This window comes from Centrocercus urophasianus, unplaced genomic scaffold (assembly GCF_019232065.1).
Source record: "Centrocercus urophasianus isolate 14NV4802_14NV808 unplaced genomic scaffold, USGS_Curo_1.0 seq_10, whole genome shotgun sequence".
Taxonomy (NCBI): domain Eukaryota; kingdom Metazoa; phylum Chordata; class Aves; order Galliformes; family Phasianidae; genus Centrocercus; species Centrocercus urophasianus.
The window spans coordinates 69,756,602-69,776,718 of record NW_024884142.1 but is presented as its reverse complement, the minus strand read 5'-3'; the positions used below and the strand labels follow the sequence as shown (position 1 = coordinate 69,776,718).

Sequence of the window (20,117 nt, the reverse complement as noted above, 5' to 3'; positions counted from 1 at the left end):
TGTTTTAAGGGACAGAGACCTTCAAAATTGTTCTAATCTCCTTTTGATTAGGTCAATGATTTTAAATTGTGTTTTGCCTTTATTATGTATAACTGAAATGCTGTTACATATCAAAAATAAGACAACCAGTTTAACAGGTCCATCCTGGCAGAAATAAATTTCTGCAAGTATCTTCCTATTACTTCTCCTGGTATCTGTTTTCATGCTGAAGTTACAGCTTGAGAGCAGAACACAAGACACGTTCATAATAGTGACTCTTTTCACCTTATTTAAGGGAGTAAAAATAGTTATTCTAAAGTTAATCTAAAGTCACCCTTGCAATCAATTGCAAAATAAAGCAAGCATCCTGTAGGCAAGTCTGCCCATCCTAACAGAGGCAGCATTTTTCTCCATTCATCCATAGGAGGAGTTTATACGACTGGCTTCGATCAGAAATGCAGTAATCAATTTACTTAACCTAGCACCACGAATCCTAGCCTAAGAAAGTGGAATAATCGAGGCTCTAAACAGTGAGGAAAAAGAGAGATAATGACTTAGAGTGTGAAGAAAGAGCTTTCTATAAAAAAATAAAAATAATAATAAAGAGGTAAATAAGGTAAATGTATCCAATGAGATATTTCCCCAAATTGGTTTGATTCTTAAACAAAGAGGTGAAAAAGACAGTAAATTAAAAGAGCTCTATCTAATGGTATTTCCAATATTACAATAGAGTTCACAGTAGACTCTTTCTCACTTGGGCTGGTTATCTATTTAAGTCAATGTCTTATCTGATAAATGAGATAAAACCCAGCCTTTTAGGATAATGGAAAGCAGAACAACCTTGCAGCTGAATCAGGAGGCTCAGCCCAATCATTAATCCACGATGCTACATCAGTGCTGCAGCAGAGCCTCTGCAGTGTCCCCACTGAGCTCTACTTTTGGACACATGCTGAGAGGAGTCAAATACAAAAGGAAAAGTGGGGAGGAGAAGAGTCTTAGGAAATTTTAAGAGAAAAAAAAATGTAGTAAGGTCTACAGTTGAGAATTTAGAGTACACTGCCTGCAGTTTGCATAAGATCTAAGAAAACTTAACTGGGATCCAGATTTAAGCAATTTGTTCAGCACTTAGCTTCCTTGCTCAGCACTGACCGAGAAACACCTTTGTAATTTTAAATTTCTTTCACCTTGACTTTCCTGATTTATATTAACCTCTTCTTCATGGATTTAAACAGCAATTTAATGGGGTGAGATATTTTGGAGGGGGGAAGGGCAGAGGACGTTTCAGAAAGCATTACTGAGTCTTTGAAATGAAGCCCAAAATTATCAACAAGCAGTATAAGTGAAATTGAAAAGCAGAGGAAACGGAAATACAATACCTCCAAAAATAATTGAAGAAATCAGTCTTTAAAAAAAAAAGATTTTATTCCAGAAAAAATCCAGTAGTTTTCACTCCAATTGCATAAACACTAATGTTTAAGAGATTTTAAAGTGTGGCCACTGTGCTGTGATAGTTTTCAACAGCACGAATACATGTTTAAAGCGCACTTAGCATGTGATCAATGTTAAAGATTTTTGCAGCTAATGAAGGTTCACAACAATGGAAAAGCCAAAACTAATTGAGCCATCTGAACGTGCTTCAAAGCTCCTAATAAATTGTGATCATTCATAATAAGTCACTTTGATATAAGAACAAAGTTGCCAAAAAGTCAAGTACTGTTGTGCATAAAATCATACATCCATGACAATGCAGGGGGCACTGTATACATACAGTCACTCAGGAATGTGCAAAACTTTGTGCCACCAGCCTGAATTGATTTAAGCAATCTCTTTTTCTTTTGATACTCAGTGTTTACAAAAAAATTCAGCAAAACACGCCAATGCAAACATTACACAATTAAGTTTTTACAGTTCTTTCCCCGTGTGAAGAGTACTATAGTGAAGTACTATGAAACAACCACAGAAAGGATTGATTCTTCTAACAAACAAGCAGATAAAATCAGAGAAAATCTGTACCCCATTTTGGTATTATTTTCCCTTTCAATTCCATCTGGCAACATCCGCCATCTCTTGTGCTCACAAGCTCACCTATAACTACGATTTCTAAACAGATATAGAAAGCTGTCACTAAAAATAACATTTTCTTAATTACTTTTTGAGGCAAAAATAAGTTTACTGAGCAACACTGTTACCCATATTCATTATCTCTGACAGTTGATGCTCAAATAAGAGTACTAGTTCTGCTACAATAACATATGGAAATAGATACGCTTTTTTCAATAACCAAGGAGCTTCATTTAAGGGCTGTAGGTTTCTCTCAAGAAAAAAAACTTTCTTTCTTGCTCATTTAATTCTCCCAGCGAAAAGAGAAATGTTTATTTTATGGAAGATGACCAGAGGCAAAGAAACAAAGAAAGAAATAGCAGAATCTAAGTACAGTACTTGAATTGGTTGAGTGTATAACCATTCCACCACATAACAGAACTGCTCCTCTTGTGGACTGAGATGTAAGGACAGCATGTGGATCCTGCCTCCAACTTCCCCAATGCAGATATAAGCATATTCCTTGGTGTCAGCTCCATTCCCTTCCATGCACATGCAATGCTCTAGAAAACCATCTTTACAGGATCTGCTCCTCACCAAATAACCTCAGCAGTCCTGCTACCTGGAGTGACAAGTTGCCAGGCCACTTCTCAAGCTTTCAACAGCTTGCATGTAGGTGGGCCAAAATGAATTGCTTGTCCACAGGCTGGCTCATCAATGGGCTGAGACCTAATACCCTCCCAAACAGGACAGACTATGTGGCAGAAATGCAGCCCTGCTTTTCCACACAAGATTTCTGTCTGTAGTGGACAGAGGGATGGGTTTTCCCATACCAAGCTTGGTTGATATGTATTCCTTGTTTCCCATGAAGCAGCAGCTTCTATGCTTTGCAAAGAGAAGGAACAGCAATTACTCTCTAAAGTGTGAAAACGTGACTGGGTGGAAATTTCTTCAAAAAACCTTTCTTTCAACCTCACAGCCAACCTAAATGTAATCTGACAAACTCCTGCAATGGCACATGTACAACCACAACTGACTTTACATTAGAGAAAGACAAAATAACTGCATTAAAAATATGAGGTAAACAACTATTTTTTATAGTAATTCCTGCAGGTTCTATTAATCTCATCTTTCTTTTACAGTAGCCTGAGGTGTTAAAACTCCTCTGAAAAAAAGGATACCTAGCGGAAATTTAATTGAAGTGCAAAAAGGCCTCTGCCTGGATCTGCTGAAACATTTGAAGAGCAAAATTCCCAGTTCTGAGCAACTCTGTCTGAATGGCAAAAGGCTATCTGGATTTAATTCCAAGTGGAACTAACTAACTAATTTATACAACAATCATGTTGACAAGAATGATGAACACATATGTCTCCTTTAAATGCCTCAAGGGATCATTCTTTTTTTCCCCCTTTCAGTAACCATGGTAACTTTGGACAAAAACAGCTTCCACCTCAGAAATTGCTTTTTGTAATAAAGGGTTTATCATGTAACAGTTAACTTTTTCTTCCTATACACCTGAGTGATAAAGGAGAGAGAACCTCTACTTTGCAAAGGGAAGAGAACTGCTTCTTTCTGAAAAAGCTTCAAGATGGATGGCAGTAAAATGAGCTGCAGAATGTATCTTGCAATAAGTTGCGTTGGCTTTTTTGCTGATCACAACACAGGTTTTCATAGACATCTATTTAATGTATACAGTAATGTTGCAAAAATAATCCTAACATCTGCATCAGATGGTCAAAATGCAAACTCTCAGAATAAAAAGGGATGTCTCCTGTCTCTTGTGAGCTTAGTCAAAACATGCACCAATTTTTCTCCCTCCAAGTCATCTTTGCAATCATGATTCACTGAACTGATACAAAGATTGAACACAGCTATGAAAACACATTTTGACAAATATCGTTCAAATTATGATTCATACAGACTATGGCCAATAGAATAATTACTATTAACATACGTACTGTACTGTTAAAACTTGGATTAAAGCATGTCAAGGCCAGCGCAATAATTGTTGCCCTATTTAGTGAAAAGTCCAATAAATTATTTTAAAGCAGTCGCTAGCTGAGAAAAAAAAAGTTTGCAAAGTCAGAGAATTGGCATTTACTTCTGTTCCTCCAAAGACAGTTCCGAATCTACTCAGAAACCAGGATGGCTTGAGCAGTGAAGCTTTGTTCACTGTTACCTTTGGCACTGACAAAAGAAAGACACAGAAATTCAAGTGGAGAAGCAGAAAGAAAAACCTGGGCAAGAAAAGCTTGGTACTGTAGAATCAAGAAAAGCCCTAAAACCGATGAAGGATTCAAAGTCCTGCCTGAAAGATCATGGTGGTGTAAAAGAGAAAACTAACGTTGGTTGGTTCTGTCCATCAGCATGCAAGAATTTGTATTACTTTGTAAAGGAGTTGAGTAGTATTAAAAATACTTGATCCATTCCTTTTATAATCACTTTCCTTAAATGGAGTAACTGCAAAGCACTGCTTCTTCATTAGCCACTTGGATCAAAAGAATAATAGTATGTTATTCAATACGCAAAGTGGGATGGTATGACATAAGACCATCTTTTGATTTTTAACACAATACTACTTAATGGAACATTAAATTCTTACAGGCCAAGCACTAAAAAAAAATATATTTTTAATTGGATCTTCTTTAGTATGTCATCAATAGACATCAGAGAAAGAAGAACAGTTCAGGAGTGTCTATCATATTGCCAGCTCACCTGCCAGCATTTTGCAAGCATCCCTGGCATTTGGCCACAGTTGCTGTTCACCTCCCACTCATGGCCCTTCCTAGATAGGACGGGCTCCATGCTCAGTCCCTGCCATAACAATGGCTCCTGCATCTCTCACTCAGTAGATTATCAAAACAGCTCTGTCTGTGCTGCCTCCTACCCTGCCCTACACACTCAGAAACAGCTCCTCAGAAGTATCTGCAGTGTAACCTGTTACCCCTTTTCAAAGGTTTTAATCATCTCTCTTCTACAATGCCAACCAAAACTCAGCAAGAGGTATCTAATATTAGACTGTTGACGGGTTGAGGACACCACTATGAAGATGAACAATAATATCTCTTTGTTTCTTCTTGCCTTCCGTCTCTGTCTGTCTGGTCTTCCTCCCTGCAGAAACTCTTTTTTCACAGTTGGCTTTGTTTGTTTGTTTTTTCCTGTCTGAATTTATACATTACCTAGCACAATGGGACTAGGCTCTTTAAAAATGAATCCCATTGCTACAGAAAAATAAGAAGTAAACACAGTATTGCAAATTTCAGTCCATTTTGCTAATAGGTTGGAAGTGACTTGCCAAAGAAACCTCAGTGATGACTTGCTTCTCCCCCTAACATCCATTGCAGAGGGGTGATTTTTATGGGCAAACATTGCTGTTTTATTTTCTGATTAACAAGCACCAACAAGTAATTCACAAAGAAGAATAATATGTAACTGAAGTTCAGTTATTCTCTGCCCAAACATATCAAATACCTTTCAGTGGCAGAGTTCCGTAATAGTATGCATAGGAAAATAATAAATGAAAGAAAGCACAGAGACCACATCCATTCATCCTAAACTCTGTGCCACCTGAAAACAACCCATTTACTAAGGCTGGCAGCAAAATTCTTCATTTGAGCTGTTTTTTACAGGGAATGGGAGAGTCAGCAAAACATGGTTTCAGACAGAAAGAACATTTCAGGTTTTCATTAAAAAAAAAATCTGGTTTAGTTTACTTTTTGTTTAACATAACATGGGGGTTGGGAGAAAGAGGGAAGCAGCTTGGGGAGCAAATCCAAGGAAACTTGAGTCATGGAATAATTTGTTTTTCCTGCATGGAAAGCCTGCTTTTTCTCCCCTCTATTTCTTGGCCCATTGTCAGAAAGAACAAAACAGGCTTGAGTATGTTCTAGAAAATGAGGGGATTGGGGAAATAGCATGTACAGTCATCCAGAATAGTACCACTCTGTCTAAGTCCAGCAAAAGCAATCTGCCACTCTCCTTTACACAATAGCTCAGAATTCAATAACTCAAAGGCAGCATAGAGAGAAGAAAAAGTGATGCTTAGGCTGTGGTAGCTTGCAGAGCAGGAGCGTCATTCAGCCCAAAAGAAAACAGAGCTATGAAAAAAAAACCTGTAAGGAACAACAGACTGTTTCCCTGGGGATCAGCTCCCTTTGCCAGGAAATGCAAAGCCAAAGCAAATGTGTATGTCACAACTTGTACAAGCACCACTGCTAATTTATTTGCAATATGGTCACAAATGTTTACTTTGGGGAGAGATTCTGGAAATTAGATCCTTTACTACTTTGCTTTGACAATGCTGTATTTCCACTAGGGTCAAAGGTGTATCTAACATCAAAGTGAGATGCCGATTTTCATTATTTCATCCTCCTCCTCCTCTTGCAAAGCTGAATGCTAGCATTCCCTATGCATTTCCACCAGCAAATAACAAAAGCCCGTATACTATACTTGTAAAAACCTGCACTTGCAGAACTGACCACAGTCACCACTGCTGAAATGCACAACCTACCACCTCATTGTGCTCACATCCACTGTTTGAGCTCCAGAAACATTCAGCAAGTGTTGATAAATGTCACTGGGTACCATTTTTTCCCCCATGGAGGAATTCAATGACACACCTTTGCGTCATTTGCACTTCTATGCCAGACTGCCCCTCTGCTGCCCTTTGTCACACAGCAACAAAACCTACTGTCATACCACCAACATCTGCCTCTGACATCGTGTACCAACATAATAAAACAGTAGACATTACTTTCAGAGCAGCCCTTGTATTCTCTTTGCCACTTCAGACTTTTCAGTTTTATCCTTATCCATACTAACTGAGCTGGCTAATTACCTTTTAAAAAATTTTGTTGATAGTAGAATCTTCCCGCTCAAAAAAATGTCTGTACAAGACAGTTGATCCATTCCTAAGCAACTTTAGAACTTTATGTGAATCGTTGTCATCAATTTTGAAACAAGAGTAGAATCTTTGTAAATTGTACTTATAGAAGATCTATGCTTCAAAGTTCCCAACTTTCTGTTGTGCAGCTTCTTTGATATCCACCAACCCTGGCAAACAGAGAGGTCTCAAGCTGAAGGCAAGTCAGTAACGTGTCACTTCTGTGCTGGGGTCCCTGCCCCACAGCTAAGACCCTGCCTTCCTGGAAGCCAGTTCAGGGGTTCTTTGTTGAATGCTGGCATTCCTGGGAACATTGGAAACATAGGACTTTGGCAAGTCCTAGCCTTCCAACTCTGTTGAGCCAGGATTTCCAGTAACGAACTTTCCTGCTAGAGAATTCCCAGTCCGTTCAAACCCAAAGTGAACCAGAATTTTATCATTTGCATTCCATCCTGTTACCAACAGTTGGTAACAGGTTATTTCAATAGAAATTAAAAAAAAAAAAAAAAAAAGTTAATGAAAATAAATATTAGCTTTCCTAAAACCAGTTCTTCCTCATGGGTCTACATATGACAGACTTATAAACTTAGAGAAAACATTATATGAAAGGAATTGCTGAGAAAATTAACAGATTTTTGCACGTTCATATCAAAACATATGCCCAAGTTGAACATAAGATACATAACAAACAACAAAAATTTAAAGCAATTAAAAGCAAACAAGCCAAGAATTCCACTGCTTCATCTGAAGCGTTCCCATTCAGACAGTTAAGTTACATTGTTATCCAGCAGTTACTCACTTACTAAGTCTTACACCTAACTCAGACATATTAAAATGTAAATTATGCTACATATGATGGGGAACTGATGAAACTATATGAACTTTAGATCATAATTACAGAATTACATAAATACAGAATTACTAGAAGAAATCAGAGAGGTAAAAAATGGAACAGAACTTACACTGCAGGCTAGACATACTATTGCTAATGAGAACACTGTGGGGAAATTTTGGAGTTGGACTTGCTGATCTCTAGAGGTCCCTTCCAACCCCTACAATTCTGTGATTCTGTGAAAGAAGGAACTTCCTCTATTATGGTTACGTGAACTAATCCAATTTGGTTTCCTACTTTGGATAAGGTTGTATTAAAACATTTTTTTAAACTCTCAACTATTTCTTAAACACTTTTTTAGCTCTTTCTTTTGCTGGAATGCAAAATTTCTGTTTTACTTATACATCTGAAAAGCCTGGAACCTGTTCTGACATATAGTGTCGGTGGAGGAACAAATTGGGCATACTGTAAAACTGGTTTCTAAGACTTGTTTGCTAGAAATCAAAGATAAGAGGAGCAAGAAAAGTCCAGGATAAGCTTATAGTCCTTCCACAAATTTCCATGTGTGCAGGAATATAAACCCTTTTCTCAGGAAGGGTGAAAACCAACTGGAAACGTATCCATGCTTTTCAACAAGGAAAATTAGTCCCTTGTTTTGCTGAATATATCCTCCATGATTGTTCAATTGAAATTTTATTTGTATTCAGATATTGCAAGACTCAAGCACAGAAATTTAAGAATTCTCAGAGGAGATGTTCTGTTGTAACTATTTTCCTTTGCAGGTTCTTACACCAACAGGTCCAAGCTTATTCCTTTTCCCGCTGAAATCAGAGTAGCCATCACTATTTTTATCACATTGTGACAGATACGTACTTTTGTGCAGGCCAGAGGAAAGAAAGGGAACCTGCAGGAAGGGAACCCTATATACTCTTTTCAAATGGGCACAGAGCAGCTACAGAAGTAATACCACTGTTCTATGAAAAATGAGAACCGTGCAATTTCCCAAAGTTCACGCCCAAAATCAGCAACAGAAATGCTGAAGCACATCCTATGCTCAGTACTCCTAAATTATGCATTACAGTTTCTCTTCTAAACAAAAAGATTCGCAACAAACTCATTGTCTCTGCTTTGTATCCAATGAATATGGAAAAGCCATGTACACAGATGCTTGCATAAGAAAATCCCTTGATTAAAAAAACTGTTGTCCTCAGCAACTATACGCACTCATTCCCAGATGTAATGCACCAAGCTCTCCATTTGTGACAGGGAATAAAGGCCATTCAGACAAATTAGATAGTAATAGCAAAATATATAGGCACCTTCTCCATTGCTTCAACCATTTTCCATCACAAGTATGCACCTAAACAGTATCTTAAGAGGACACAATCCTAGACAATGGAAGGAAGTAAAATGACAGAAGGAAAAAAGGAGTAATTAATCATTATTAGCATAGGCTTTGTTCAGGTATGTGACCAAGCCTTGTCCTGACTGTATTGGAAGAAAGCCAGTGATGAGTCAAACATGAGTCAGAAGTAAATTACAGTTATTCAGTCAAGATACCAGCCTGAACAACAAGGGCATCAGGAACCTAGAATATGCCATGGCAAGCACCTTCTACACAGTTAAAACACAGCCACAGGGACCAACCCACACCACAAATGCTAACAGAATGGACATCATCACCACTAGGTAACATAGAGGCTCCAGTGCAACTGCACTTTGTGTAACTAGGAGCTCAAAATTTACTGCTGCACAATTAGGGCTGCCTGTGTTCAAGACAACTTCAACCCAATCACAAGCTCACACATTTAAGTAATTAATATTGCCAGTTCTTTGTCCATGTGCAGGGACCAATTGTATACTTCATGCAAGAAAGGACACACTCCTCTAATTCACTGGATGTTTTACCCGAAGAAAGGAAAATTATCTCCCATAGATAATAAGAGTTTTGAGATGCCTACCTTGCCCACACCAGGGGTGTCTTTCACTTTGCTGACTGCTCTCAACAAACAAGGTGGTGCAGGGGGTGGGGAAGCCTGAAGGATACTGCTGAAGCTGGTAGTGAAGAGAGGAGACTCAGGAACAGATGATGCAGAAGGCCTGTGCTTCTTCTTTTTGGAGGACAGGTTCAATTTCTGAGCGGCTCTGTGGGAAAAATGACAAGAGTAAGATAAATCATTCCAAAACTCATCAACACAAGCAGTCAAGAATAAACAAAGGTTATTACCAGGTTACCATCCACTTAGGGTATATCTCAATGTTGACCATTCTGATTCCAACACTTTTATTATTCTGATTATATTCTGGTATAATTTGCATTAAGTAGGGTCTGAACCAGGCCTCTGTCACTGTCTCATCTGTTTAAATAAGTCAGCTTGCAAGAAAGCTCCTGAACCTCCAATTAAATCAATGAGCTATATGTCAATTTCTATTAAAAATTCATTTCAGTCACCAAGTGGTTGACACAGAACTGTTTGTCATTCATAAATCTCCAGTTGAAAATTGAATACCTGTGCAGTGTTTGGATATAAGCAGTCATTGTTAATGCTAATTAGTATTAAATGCTCAGGTAGATTTCTGAGGCATAAGAAGTGCACAAGCTATTTTAAATTTATAGCAATTCTTAAAATACAAGACAATCTAAACACTGAACAAATGGTGACCAATGAAAATATTACTCTTTGCAATGAGATTGAGGCAATCATACCAACTGCATTAACCACTAAATAGGGAAAACGACAAAGACTGTTTTTAAACTACAATATTAGATAGGAAAACCAAAGTTTGTATAGATTACAGGTTTGTTTGATTAAGAACAGAAACATTCAGTACAATTCAACACAGCCTTTGTTGCAGCTGTTTTGTCCCAACACAAATTCATTCTGCATTACCCAGAGATAGTGTTGATATTAACGATGCTGCCCCAGGGTTTCCCTTTTGCAAAATGGACACTTTAAACAGTGCAGATCAACTAAAGCATAATTTCCAAGGAAAGCTGGATATAATAATTCATGAGGCTACTTTCATGCCTTGTTTTGGCAGACAGATCGTGACTTGAGACAGGTATAAAAGAAGTCTATATTGACAGTAGCTCTCCTTATCCTGCTAAAGTGTGACAGTCAAGACCAGTAATATAAAATCCTACTAGGTTTTAAGAAACTTTTGCTGCATTATGGTGATATCAGTATATGTTACCCAACTCTGAACTTCTAAAAGTGATTATTTTGTCTCAAGAAGCTAGGAAAAAAAGACTGAATACATGTATATATATATGTGTGTGTATATATGTGTGTATATAATTTTTTTTTCATTCTGGTACATAAATACCTCGTGTTTGTATCAGATGTCTCAAACACATGAACAAATTACTTCTGGGCATGAAGCTGCCATATGTCAGCTGATCGTGAGTGCACTGCATGCATTCCCAGTGTGTACACTTTTAGCCAATGGCAAATGAAAAGCAGTTCCAGACAGATTAGGTTTTAATAAAAGAAAAGCAGGGGATTTTAATTTACTTGACAAAGAATTACAACTCAGAAGTTTCTCTATTATCTCCTTGTCTTTGCCCTTGTCCCTTTCTGCTTTATTAAGACACTGGTATTCATAACTTGGTATTCTCTGTTAAGATTGCCTGTTTTCTTTTTTTTTTCTTTTCTTTTCTTTTTTTTTTTTTTTTTTTTAAGTATAATCAGAATGAGTAGGTCAAAACCAAATGGAAAAAAAGAAAATGTTCCTCTTCCTAGTAATATTTAAATAACTGGAAAGGGTTCAATGATTTCAGCTTTCACATATTTATAAAGCTGCCCATGCTGAATAAAGATCTTTCGTGTGCCTTGGTTCCATTAGAATATTTAAAGCAAAATCTTTTACTATGTGCAACAACTGAACATACAAGTATTAAAAAAAACACAGTGAAAAATTTACTATGGTTTTTTACATTGTCAAGCTCATTAATTCAGGTGTGAATAAGGGCTCTACCCACTATGGTCTTGCTGACTCACCCCAGGTGAATATGCATTTCCTAGAAAATATTTTCTAGGTTGCCTGAGCCTTACCTCTCTTTCATCACTAAATGCTTCTTTACATTACGCTGCTCCTTTTACAAAGCTGATAGTTTAATACAAACTACTTATTGAACCAATCAAACCCATAGGTAGCATTTTTCTTAAAGAAAAGATACCAGTCTATTCAAAACCTTGAAGCTATGCTCTAGTTTGACATCTACAACCTTTGAGATTGCATTCAAATAGAAGAACCTGCATTTTACTTCATATTTTTGGTCTTCAACTGGTAAAACATACGAGAAAAAAAAGCAATGAACTATCTCTCTCCACTTTGTAGGGTTTTCTGTTTTTCCCCAAGGAGAGAAAAATCAATGAATGGAGGGCAAGAAAATCATTTATAAGCCATATTAGACTTCACTGAATTTTGAAAGAGATCAAAAAGGCAATAAGCCTCAGGTAATTCCCAGAGCATTTAACTAGGAAGGAAAGTATATCTTAACCAGATGTAGACTGCAAAGCAGCACAGTGTGGCTTTCTTATAACATATTTCCATGAATAAAAGCATTCAGATTGGGCAGCTAGCATTACTCTGAATGCTGCTGGTCACACAAGCTGCAGCTGACTTGGCCACTTGATCTAGCATAGATTAGAAATTGTCACATTTTTTTCTTCCGGGCAAGTCAGAGGCCTGGCTCTCCCAGTCTGGACCATGGGAGCGCCAATATTCCTGCAGCTCACTGCCAGCCCAGCCTAGCTAGCAGCTGTTAATACTCTGCTCACTGTACAAGAGCCAGCTAATTTGTTTTCATTTAGTCTCTATTATAATAGGACTCTGATTTCTGCTTGAGACTATGCATACTGCTGCAGTAATGGCGATGATGGCAGCCTGGCTTCATGTACTGGCAATAACTGGTTATACTCTTAGTTACTTTACATCTCACTTGAGCCAAGAAATATCAGCTGTGAACTACACAGGGGTGCACAGTGGGCTCTTGTATGATGTGGGCTGATGTACTACGTGGGGTACAACAGGGAGAGGGACAGTGCCCACAGAAACACCGAGGAAACTTGATCCAAATTAAACTTCTTAAGTGGGTAATTTAAACAGTATTGAACCATGGTGTGGACACACTCATTGACAACAGAAGTGTCTTTAATGTATTTAACTGAGCTGTCTTCCAAAGGAAGACTGATTTAAAGCCCTTCAGCGTCGCTGAAGTAGTCACTACTTCAGTTAATTTGTAATGTTTTTTCTGAAAGTCTCTGTATAAACAAGCAGGTGGAGACTTTTTGAAAGCTTAGAAGATTTGTGGAAAAAAAAAAATAAATCACAAGATCAAGATTTAAGATTGCAGGAGGATGTTAGAAACCTGATTAAAGTTCACTCCAAATCAAATTGACAGGTAAGGGGAAGTGGTTCCAACGTTCATCTGGTTCACTGAAAAGACTGAGTTTATTTCTCAAAGGAACATTCTTTGCTTTTTTTTTCTTGCAAAATACAAGTTTAATAGGGTATATCTTGAGGCAGTTAAAATTCTTTGCACCTCCCACCTATGTAGAAATGGGGATGTATTTTTTTCTCTCAAAATTCCATGGGTGTGTTGGGATTGTCAGACACACACTGTAGAGCTATCTCCCTTAGGGTGGAAGCCAATTCAAGATTGATGAAAACTTTCTGAAAACTGAAGATCATCTGTGGTATTTATAGAAGAAATGGAAGTACTCTAGATAAGTTTCCAAAGAGTACACTTTATCTCTAAACTCTCAGATACCTTTCAGCAAGTATAGAGAGATAAATTAACAGAAATTCATTAAATAATCAATTTTTAACACAGAAGAAAGGCACTGCTATGGAAGACTCAAGCATTTCTACTAAGAAAATTATTCATACTGCTTGTAGTAATAAACGAATGAACTATGAAGATGATGAAACTCTTCAGACAAAATAAAAAGGCATTGTGGAAAATTGTAAATACATTGTTTGGAAAGGCATCTGTGTAATACACTACAGCATTTACAAGGAAACAGGGCGGAAGTAGCAGCCTGAACATTCATGGTTTCTAAATTAACTTTGGCTGCTCTCAAAAAGCAGTTTCAAGAAGCTGAGGACAACTCCGTATACCATTTTTTGCTAAGCAAAAGTCGTGGGAGAAAAAAAAAAGTGAGAACAAAAATTTCTGTTACACTACTTAAAGAAAATAATGCCTCCCTGCAATACATAATGCTCACATACATTCAGCTTGAACAGAGAAGTGCAGGCATAATTGCATGTAAGATATGAACTTTGTGGGACTTGGCTGTGACAGCTCATAGCATATTTGTTTCCTCTCATTTAATAAGAAAGAAGGTACTGCTAATAAAATTCAAGAGACACTTTTTAAGTTTTCAGTTACACATCATCCAAGGCAAAATTAAAACTCTGGAACTCGCTGTCAAAGTGGAGGTCAGTCAGGCCAACAGATTTGTTAGATTCAGAGGAGATGAGACACCTAGGTGAATAATTAAAATACTATTCACATTTGTGTCAGCGGAGATCATCACAGACAAGTAAAACTGACTCATACTTCAGTGCCTGACAAACCCTTTACCACTGACATGTGAAATTTCCTTAGGTGCATATCTCTGTATAATTATTCATTAGTGGAGTTTTATATTATGCTATGTTGCATCCAGTATTTATTATTCTTGGAAACAGAATTTGAGATAACAGAGTCCAGTGAGCTGATATATCAGTTTTTCTATGACAAAACAAAAATTGAAATTATGTTCACTTATATATTTTATTTTCCACAGAGAAAAAGGCACTTGAGGGAGGCTAAATAATCATGCACTAGCTAACTTTGATTTCAACATTTGCACTATAGCTGAAAATCTCTCTTTCTCTCTCTCTCTCTGTTTTTGTTTGGAGGCATACATTTCATTTCATAAGCAGAACACTCTCTGCTATGTGCAGTTCTGAAGAAGCAAGGCATAAACTTCATATGTGGAAGGATGTCTTACTTCAAGATGATCTGGTTTTATAACCTCAAAGGATGATCTGGTTTTATAGCCTCAAAGGAGATTAATCGTCTGCTCTAGTATAATTAAAACCTTACCTTTAATAATGGAAAACTATTTTTCCTTATGTATCTTTCCGCTGAGTTGAAAAACAGCCATAAGTTTACTTTGGAAATCAGTCTCCTGAATGAAGTCCCTAAGCATATATGTATGAATACACCACTAGAGGTAACAAATCTGATGACCAACGGTGTTGGTTACAAAGAGTGAAATGTTCATATATATCAATTTCTATGGTCTCTGATTGGTCACCTACCAGTAAAAGAAAACATTGCTCAACCTCATCCTCAACACATAAGCCCTGCTGATGACATGTAAACAAAAAAACCTGGCCATAATTCTTCCTGGAGAAAAAGTAGAAATTGTTGACTGCCACCTACTAAGTAAATTGTAGCCTGCTTAGAATCCTAACTATCCGATGGAATGTAAAACAAGAACATTCTGGAACTCTGCCAGTATTTTTTACTACTTCCAACTGACATGTTTACAAACATGGGTTCATGGTGTATTTTCTGTTTCTAGTAAACAGATTTATTTAAATGAGTCACCATATCATATAGGTCCTCATGTAGCTATATCATCAGAACCAACGTGATCTAGCAAAATTACAATCATGTAAAGCCTTTTTCTATGAAAAATGACAGTCTTGATTTTTGGCTACACGGAGTCAATCTACAGCTGCCTCTTGAGGATCTTTAGATACTTAATTTTATCAGTTACGTATGGCCTTTACAAACTGGATACTGATAGTGATATGCACATTTTCCAATTACAGAGACATAATCTACCCCAAACTGATTCTGGTTCTCCCAGTCATCTACATAGAACATACAGGCTCACTGAGGTGACATTACAGCTGAGATGAACTAGGTACTATTACGAAAATGAGAGGTTCCATATGCTCCACTGCCTGTCTGTATCATTCTTTCCCCTCCTTTTCTTCTTTCCTCAAACTTATTTAAGGCTGGCTGCTACTGATTTAACTTACTGAACTACTTCACACTACTGAGTGCTCTAAATCATATCTACTTGACATGGCTAATATAACTGAATTACTATGGCAAGCACTTTGCCAACCTTCAAATCTAAGGCATGTGATACTAAATATGGTCTCATGCAAAATCTCATCTCATTCTGCCAAGCGTTAACCAATGCCCCTAGGTCCATTTTCTCTACGCAGTCTTCCAGTCACTCTACCCCAAGTCTGTAACTTTGCCTGGGGTTGTTGTGGCCAAAGTGTAGGACTCAGCACTTGTTCTTGCAGAACTTCATCCCACTGGCTTCAACCCAGTGATCCAGCCTGTCCAGATTGCTCTATAGGGCCTTGCTACCCCTAGGCAGATCAGATCAACACTTCCTGCAAACTTGGTGTCATCTGCAAACTTACTGAGGGTGCACTCAATGCCTTCATCCAGGCCATCAATAAAGATATTGAACAGGATAGGCCCCTGTACCGACCCTTGGGGAACACACCATTCATGACTGGTCACCAGCTGGATTTAACTCCATTCACCATCACTCTCTGGGCCTGGCCATCCAGCCAGTTCTTTATCCAGCAAAGACTGTACCCATCCAAGCCTGTACCCGGCGGTACTAGCTTCTTCAGGAGATGCTTCACAAGATGTTTAACTAACAAGTGAATGGTGTTTTGGTGCAGGGTGCCTATTCATCATCTGCTGCAAACAGATGTTATCGCCTGAGAAGCTTGCCACAGGAGCAGAGAAAGAATGATCTCAAAGGCTTTTATCCTATCCCTCCATGAGTTTTTATCATCCAAACTGAAAGGAAAATGACAGAGCTACAAAACTTGCAGTCAACTTGCCATGTCCCAACCCACAGACCCTGCTCTCCAACAGGAATTATAAGCTAAGAATGAAAATCAGGGCAACTTCACACCACTGTAATTCTCTGTGTGGCTAAATCCAGGGCCGTGGTATTGCAGCTTAGTGAGCAATGTAAAGAATGAAATAAGAATCCTCAGAGGAACATTTTCTAGATTTGTAGTTCCAGGAAGATCCTTAGTATTTGTGTTTAATTATTTTACAATGCCTTTAAAATCTGGAGATAATTTGCACTTTCTGCTTATGCTGTAGAAGGTATAATAAACATCTCTCTAATGCCCAGTAAACACTTGCCCCTTATTGTTCTCATTATTTGTATGCATGCCTTCAATTTCATAGCAACAATAAAGCTATCCCAGGCTGCTGTCTTTTACTTCTTGGGTGGTTAATTCAGATGTTTTGACCAGAATGCCTTAGCAACTGTGCTCTCCCCCGGAACTGTATTAAAACTGTCCAGAAATTCATTATTTTTAACTTATTATTTAATTCACTCAAAATAGGGCTTATTCAGAACATGCCTTATAAAATGTGAGGCTTGTTGTACATAGGTAATCTCAGTGGAATTAACAGCTCAGCCTTGCTCTTATATTAAGCTCAAATTTGTGTAAATCAGAACTGCTCTTAGTTCCTACAAGATGAAGAAAAATCAATATGCTTGAAGATCTATAGCTTAATAGGAACCTCAAATCTTACACAAATACATACTGCTGGACAGAGCACTCTGTTCAATACTACTATTATTTGGGTGAAACTCACATTTATACACGGACACAACAAGATACTAAAACTGTTTGTCATGCCATTACTGTTTGATCCAAAAAAACACCAAATGAAAGAAACAACTCTTAAGAAAATGCTCAGCACCAAAACACAGGAAAAAAATCACAAGTTGCTTAATTTATTCTAAAGGCTACACAAAGGATGTTTTTATGATTAATCTATTTTTTTTTTTTTAATCTGAAAACTAGCTTTATAAAAAATAGTAGTCACACAAACAACTAATCACAGCATTATCCCATTCCTGGAAAACCTTAAGGATGAGTTGAATAAGTGTCCACTGCACACTTAATGCATGAGGCAGACTGAATCATTATACTCAGATAAAATAAAATCAGATGTTTAGCCCTAGTTTAATACAGAAAGAAAAACAGCTACATATACTGTAACTCAAAGAAATTCAAATATAAGTAGTTATCAATTACTGTCACGGTTACTTGGCAATGCATTAGCAAGCCGCATGGGAAAACTGCACAAGCAGGAGCTGATAGCCACGGACCAGAGTAGCCCTAATTTCTACCTCACATTGCTGAAGAAGAGGACAGTAGCATCTTGCAAGGAAAGGCCCTAAACAAGCTCTATTCCAGCTCACGTTTTGGGTGTTAAGCATTCTTGCCTGTATACACGTAAGATTTAGATAATAAGATGTTACCATTGCCCCTAAGTATTAAAACTGATGTGCACTGTTTTATATTTGCACTGTTATTTTGTAAAACGAGAAACGTACGCAGATCTGTCAGTCTTCAAGCATTAGCTGGAAAATATTAGGGGCACAGATGTACTGTTACACTGTTCTCTGCTGGAAGTACCACCAGGGTTGGCTGGCAAACAGCTGTCCCTCATGTCTGAGATCACCCACCAAACCTCAACCCCTGGGACAGAACTTCTGGTTAGCCAGTCCACAGCTGACTCTCCTCATCATCAAGAAATAATTACAGTTATTGCCGTAACTCAGAAACGTGACTAAGAGCAGCTTTGCAACAAGAGGCCGACAAACCATTGGCCATTTAATAACAGTCCTTAAAATCACATAAAGCCATTCTTTTAATTTTAAGTTTTATGAGCCTTAAAAGATTGAGGTTATTTTATTACCTTCATTGCTAAAACCTGGACACACACTGTGAAGGAAACTATTCTGCTTTATTTCTGGCCCATCCAGCAAAACCCTTTCATGATACCAGGAAGTAAAGCAGCCAGCACACAGATTCACAGCCCAATTTGTCATTGTTTAACTTTCTGGTTGGCAGAACAATTAAAGAGATACATGAAAAGGCCAAACGGCAGGTAAGCTTTATCATTTTCTTTGCCTTGTTAATATTTCCAAGGCCAGTGTATTTAAAGTAACACCTGAATACAAATGATAAAATATCCTGACAATGTTGATGCACTGAAATTCAATACACTTAAGCCCAGCTCTGACAAGCAATCAATCTTCTGTTATAGTCAGAAATATTTTGTTTGAGAGTTCCTTAAAGTCCTGTCTTTTACTTAGGTCACTACCTAGAAACAATAATTCTTCAAGAGAGGCATTTTTTCTTCCTCCTCAGCAGCGGCATAAAACAAGCACCACTATAATGAAATATTTTGAAATACATCCATATTTCAATTACTGAGTGATATTTTTTTCCATCTCCAGCATGTAGCCAAGACTTGGATTTCTTCTCAGCTTTCTCTTGGCCCTTCCAAATTCACCTTTCTTCTACCGAGCCCAACAGAAGCACATTGGAAAGACACATACATCACACAATTTGAGAAGGTATGAGCTTAAAGCACAACATGGGTTTTGCAATGTATATTTTGTTTTGTGCATGTTTCGAAGAAGCTCCAGCTTATTAAATAAGTCACCTTGTACATCTTTTCCTAAAGTAATTTAGTTCTTTAGCTACTGGAGCCCATATATAATACATTAACGTCCAAGACTGAGGTTCTGCTATTAACAGGCTGCACACTTGTCAATAGCTTATACACAAAGCAGAGAAAACAAAATATTATGACCCCACCTTTACTCTGCTGAAACGTAATTCATGAACTATGGCAAATAGTAATTTAATCAAGATCTTCTCAGCAGAATCACACAACTGCTTGCTCTGCCTTTGGGGAGGCTGAGAGCATGCCCAAAGTACCTACAAGAAGGGAATAAAGATGATGGAGTCAGGCACTTCAGTGTGGTGCACTGTGGGAGGACAGAAGGTAATAATAATATGCTGAAAAATTAGAGTAAGATGGGGTTTAAGAAAAAGGTGCTATATTTTGTGGATAGACAAGCAAAGCTGTCCATTCTCCGTCCTAGGGGGTGGGTTAAAACTCAAACAAATCAAGCCCTAGGCAACCATCTGATCTCAGAGATGAGCTTGCTCTGAGCAGACTCTGAAGGAGTGGGACTTGAAAGACTCTGAAGTCCCTTCCAGTTTACTTGATCCAGCAGAACTCTAAAACACATTAGCACATTTCTGAGACCAGAAAAATAAAAATACTATGCCTCTTCTGTCTTACAAAATATCTTATTTCTGAAAGTTTTCAATTAAATCATTCAGCATCAGTCTCAGCAATTTATTCAATCTAAAATGAAAGGTTTTGTTTTCAGAATATTAATTCAAATATAACTGAAACAGATTTCCAGCTGCTACAAATGGAAAAAAAAAATTGCAAATGTATAACCAAAATATGTTTTTAAAAGTCTTGATTCTTGATCTGGGAAAAAAATA

At 37.7% G+C, this 20,117-nt stretch overlaps 1 protein-coding gene across 1 annotated transcript in view; it reads right to left on the bottom strand.

Annotated features, from left to right (window-relative positions):
- The window catches only part of KIF26B (kinesin family member 26B), a 282,629-nt gene that overhangs the window by 92,522 nt on the left and 169,990 nt on the right, over positions 1 to 20,117 (bottom strand). The window contains exon 5 of the mRNA XM_042818809.1: positions 9,695 to 9,878. Coding sequence (XP_042674743.1) covers positions 9,695 to 9,878 — 184 coding nt within the window. The remainder of the gene's footprint in view (positions 1 to 9,694; positions 9,879 to 20,117) is intronic.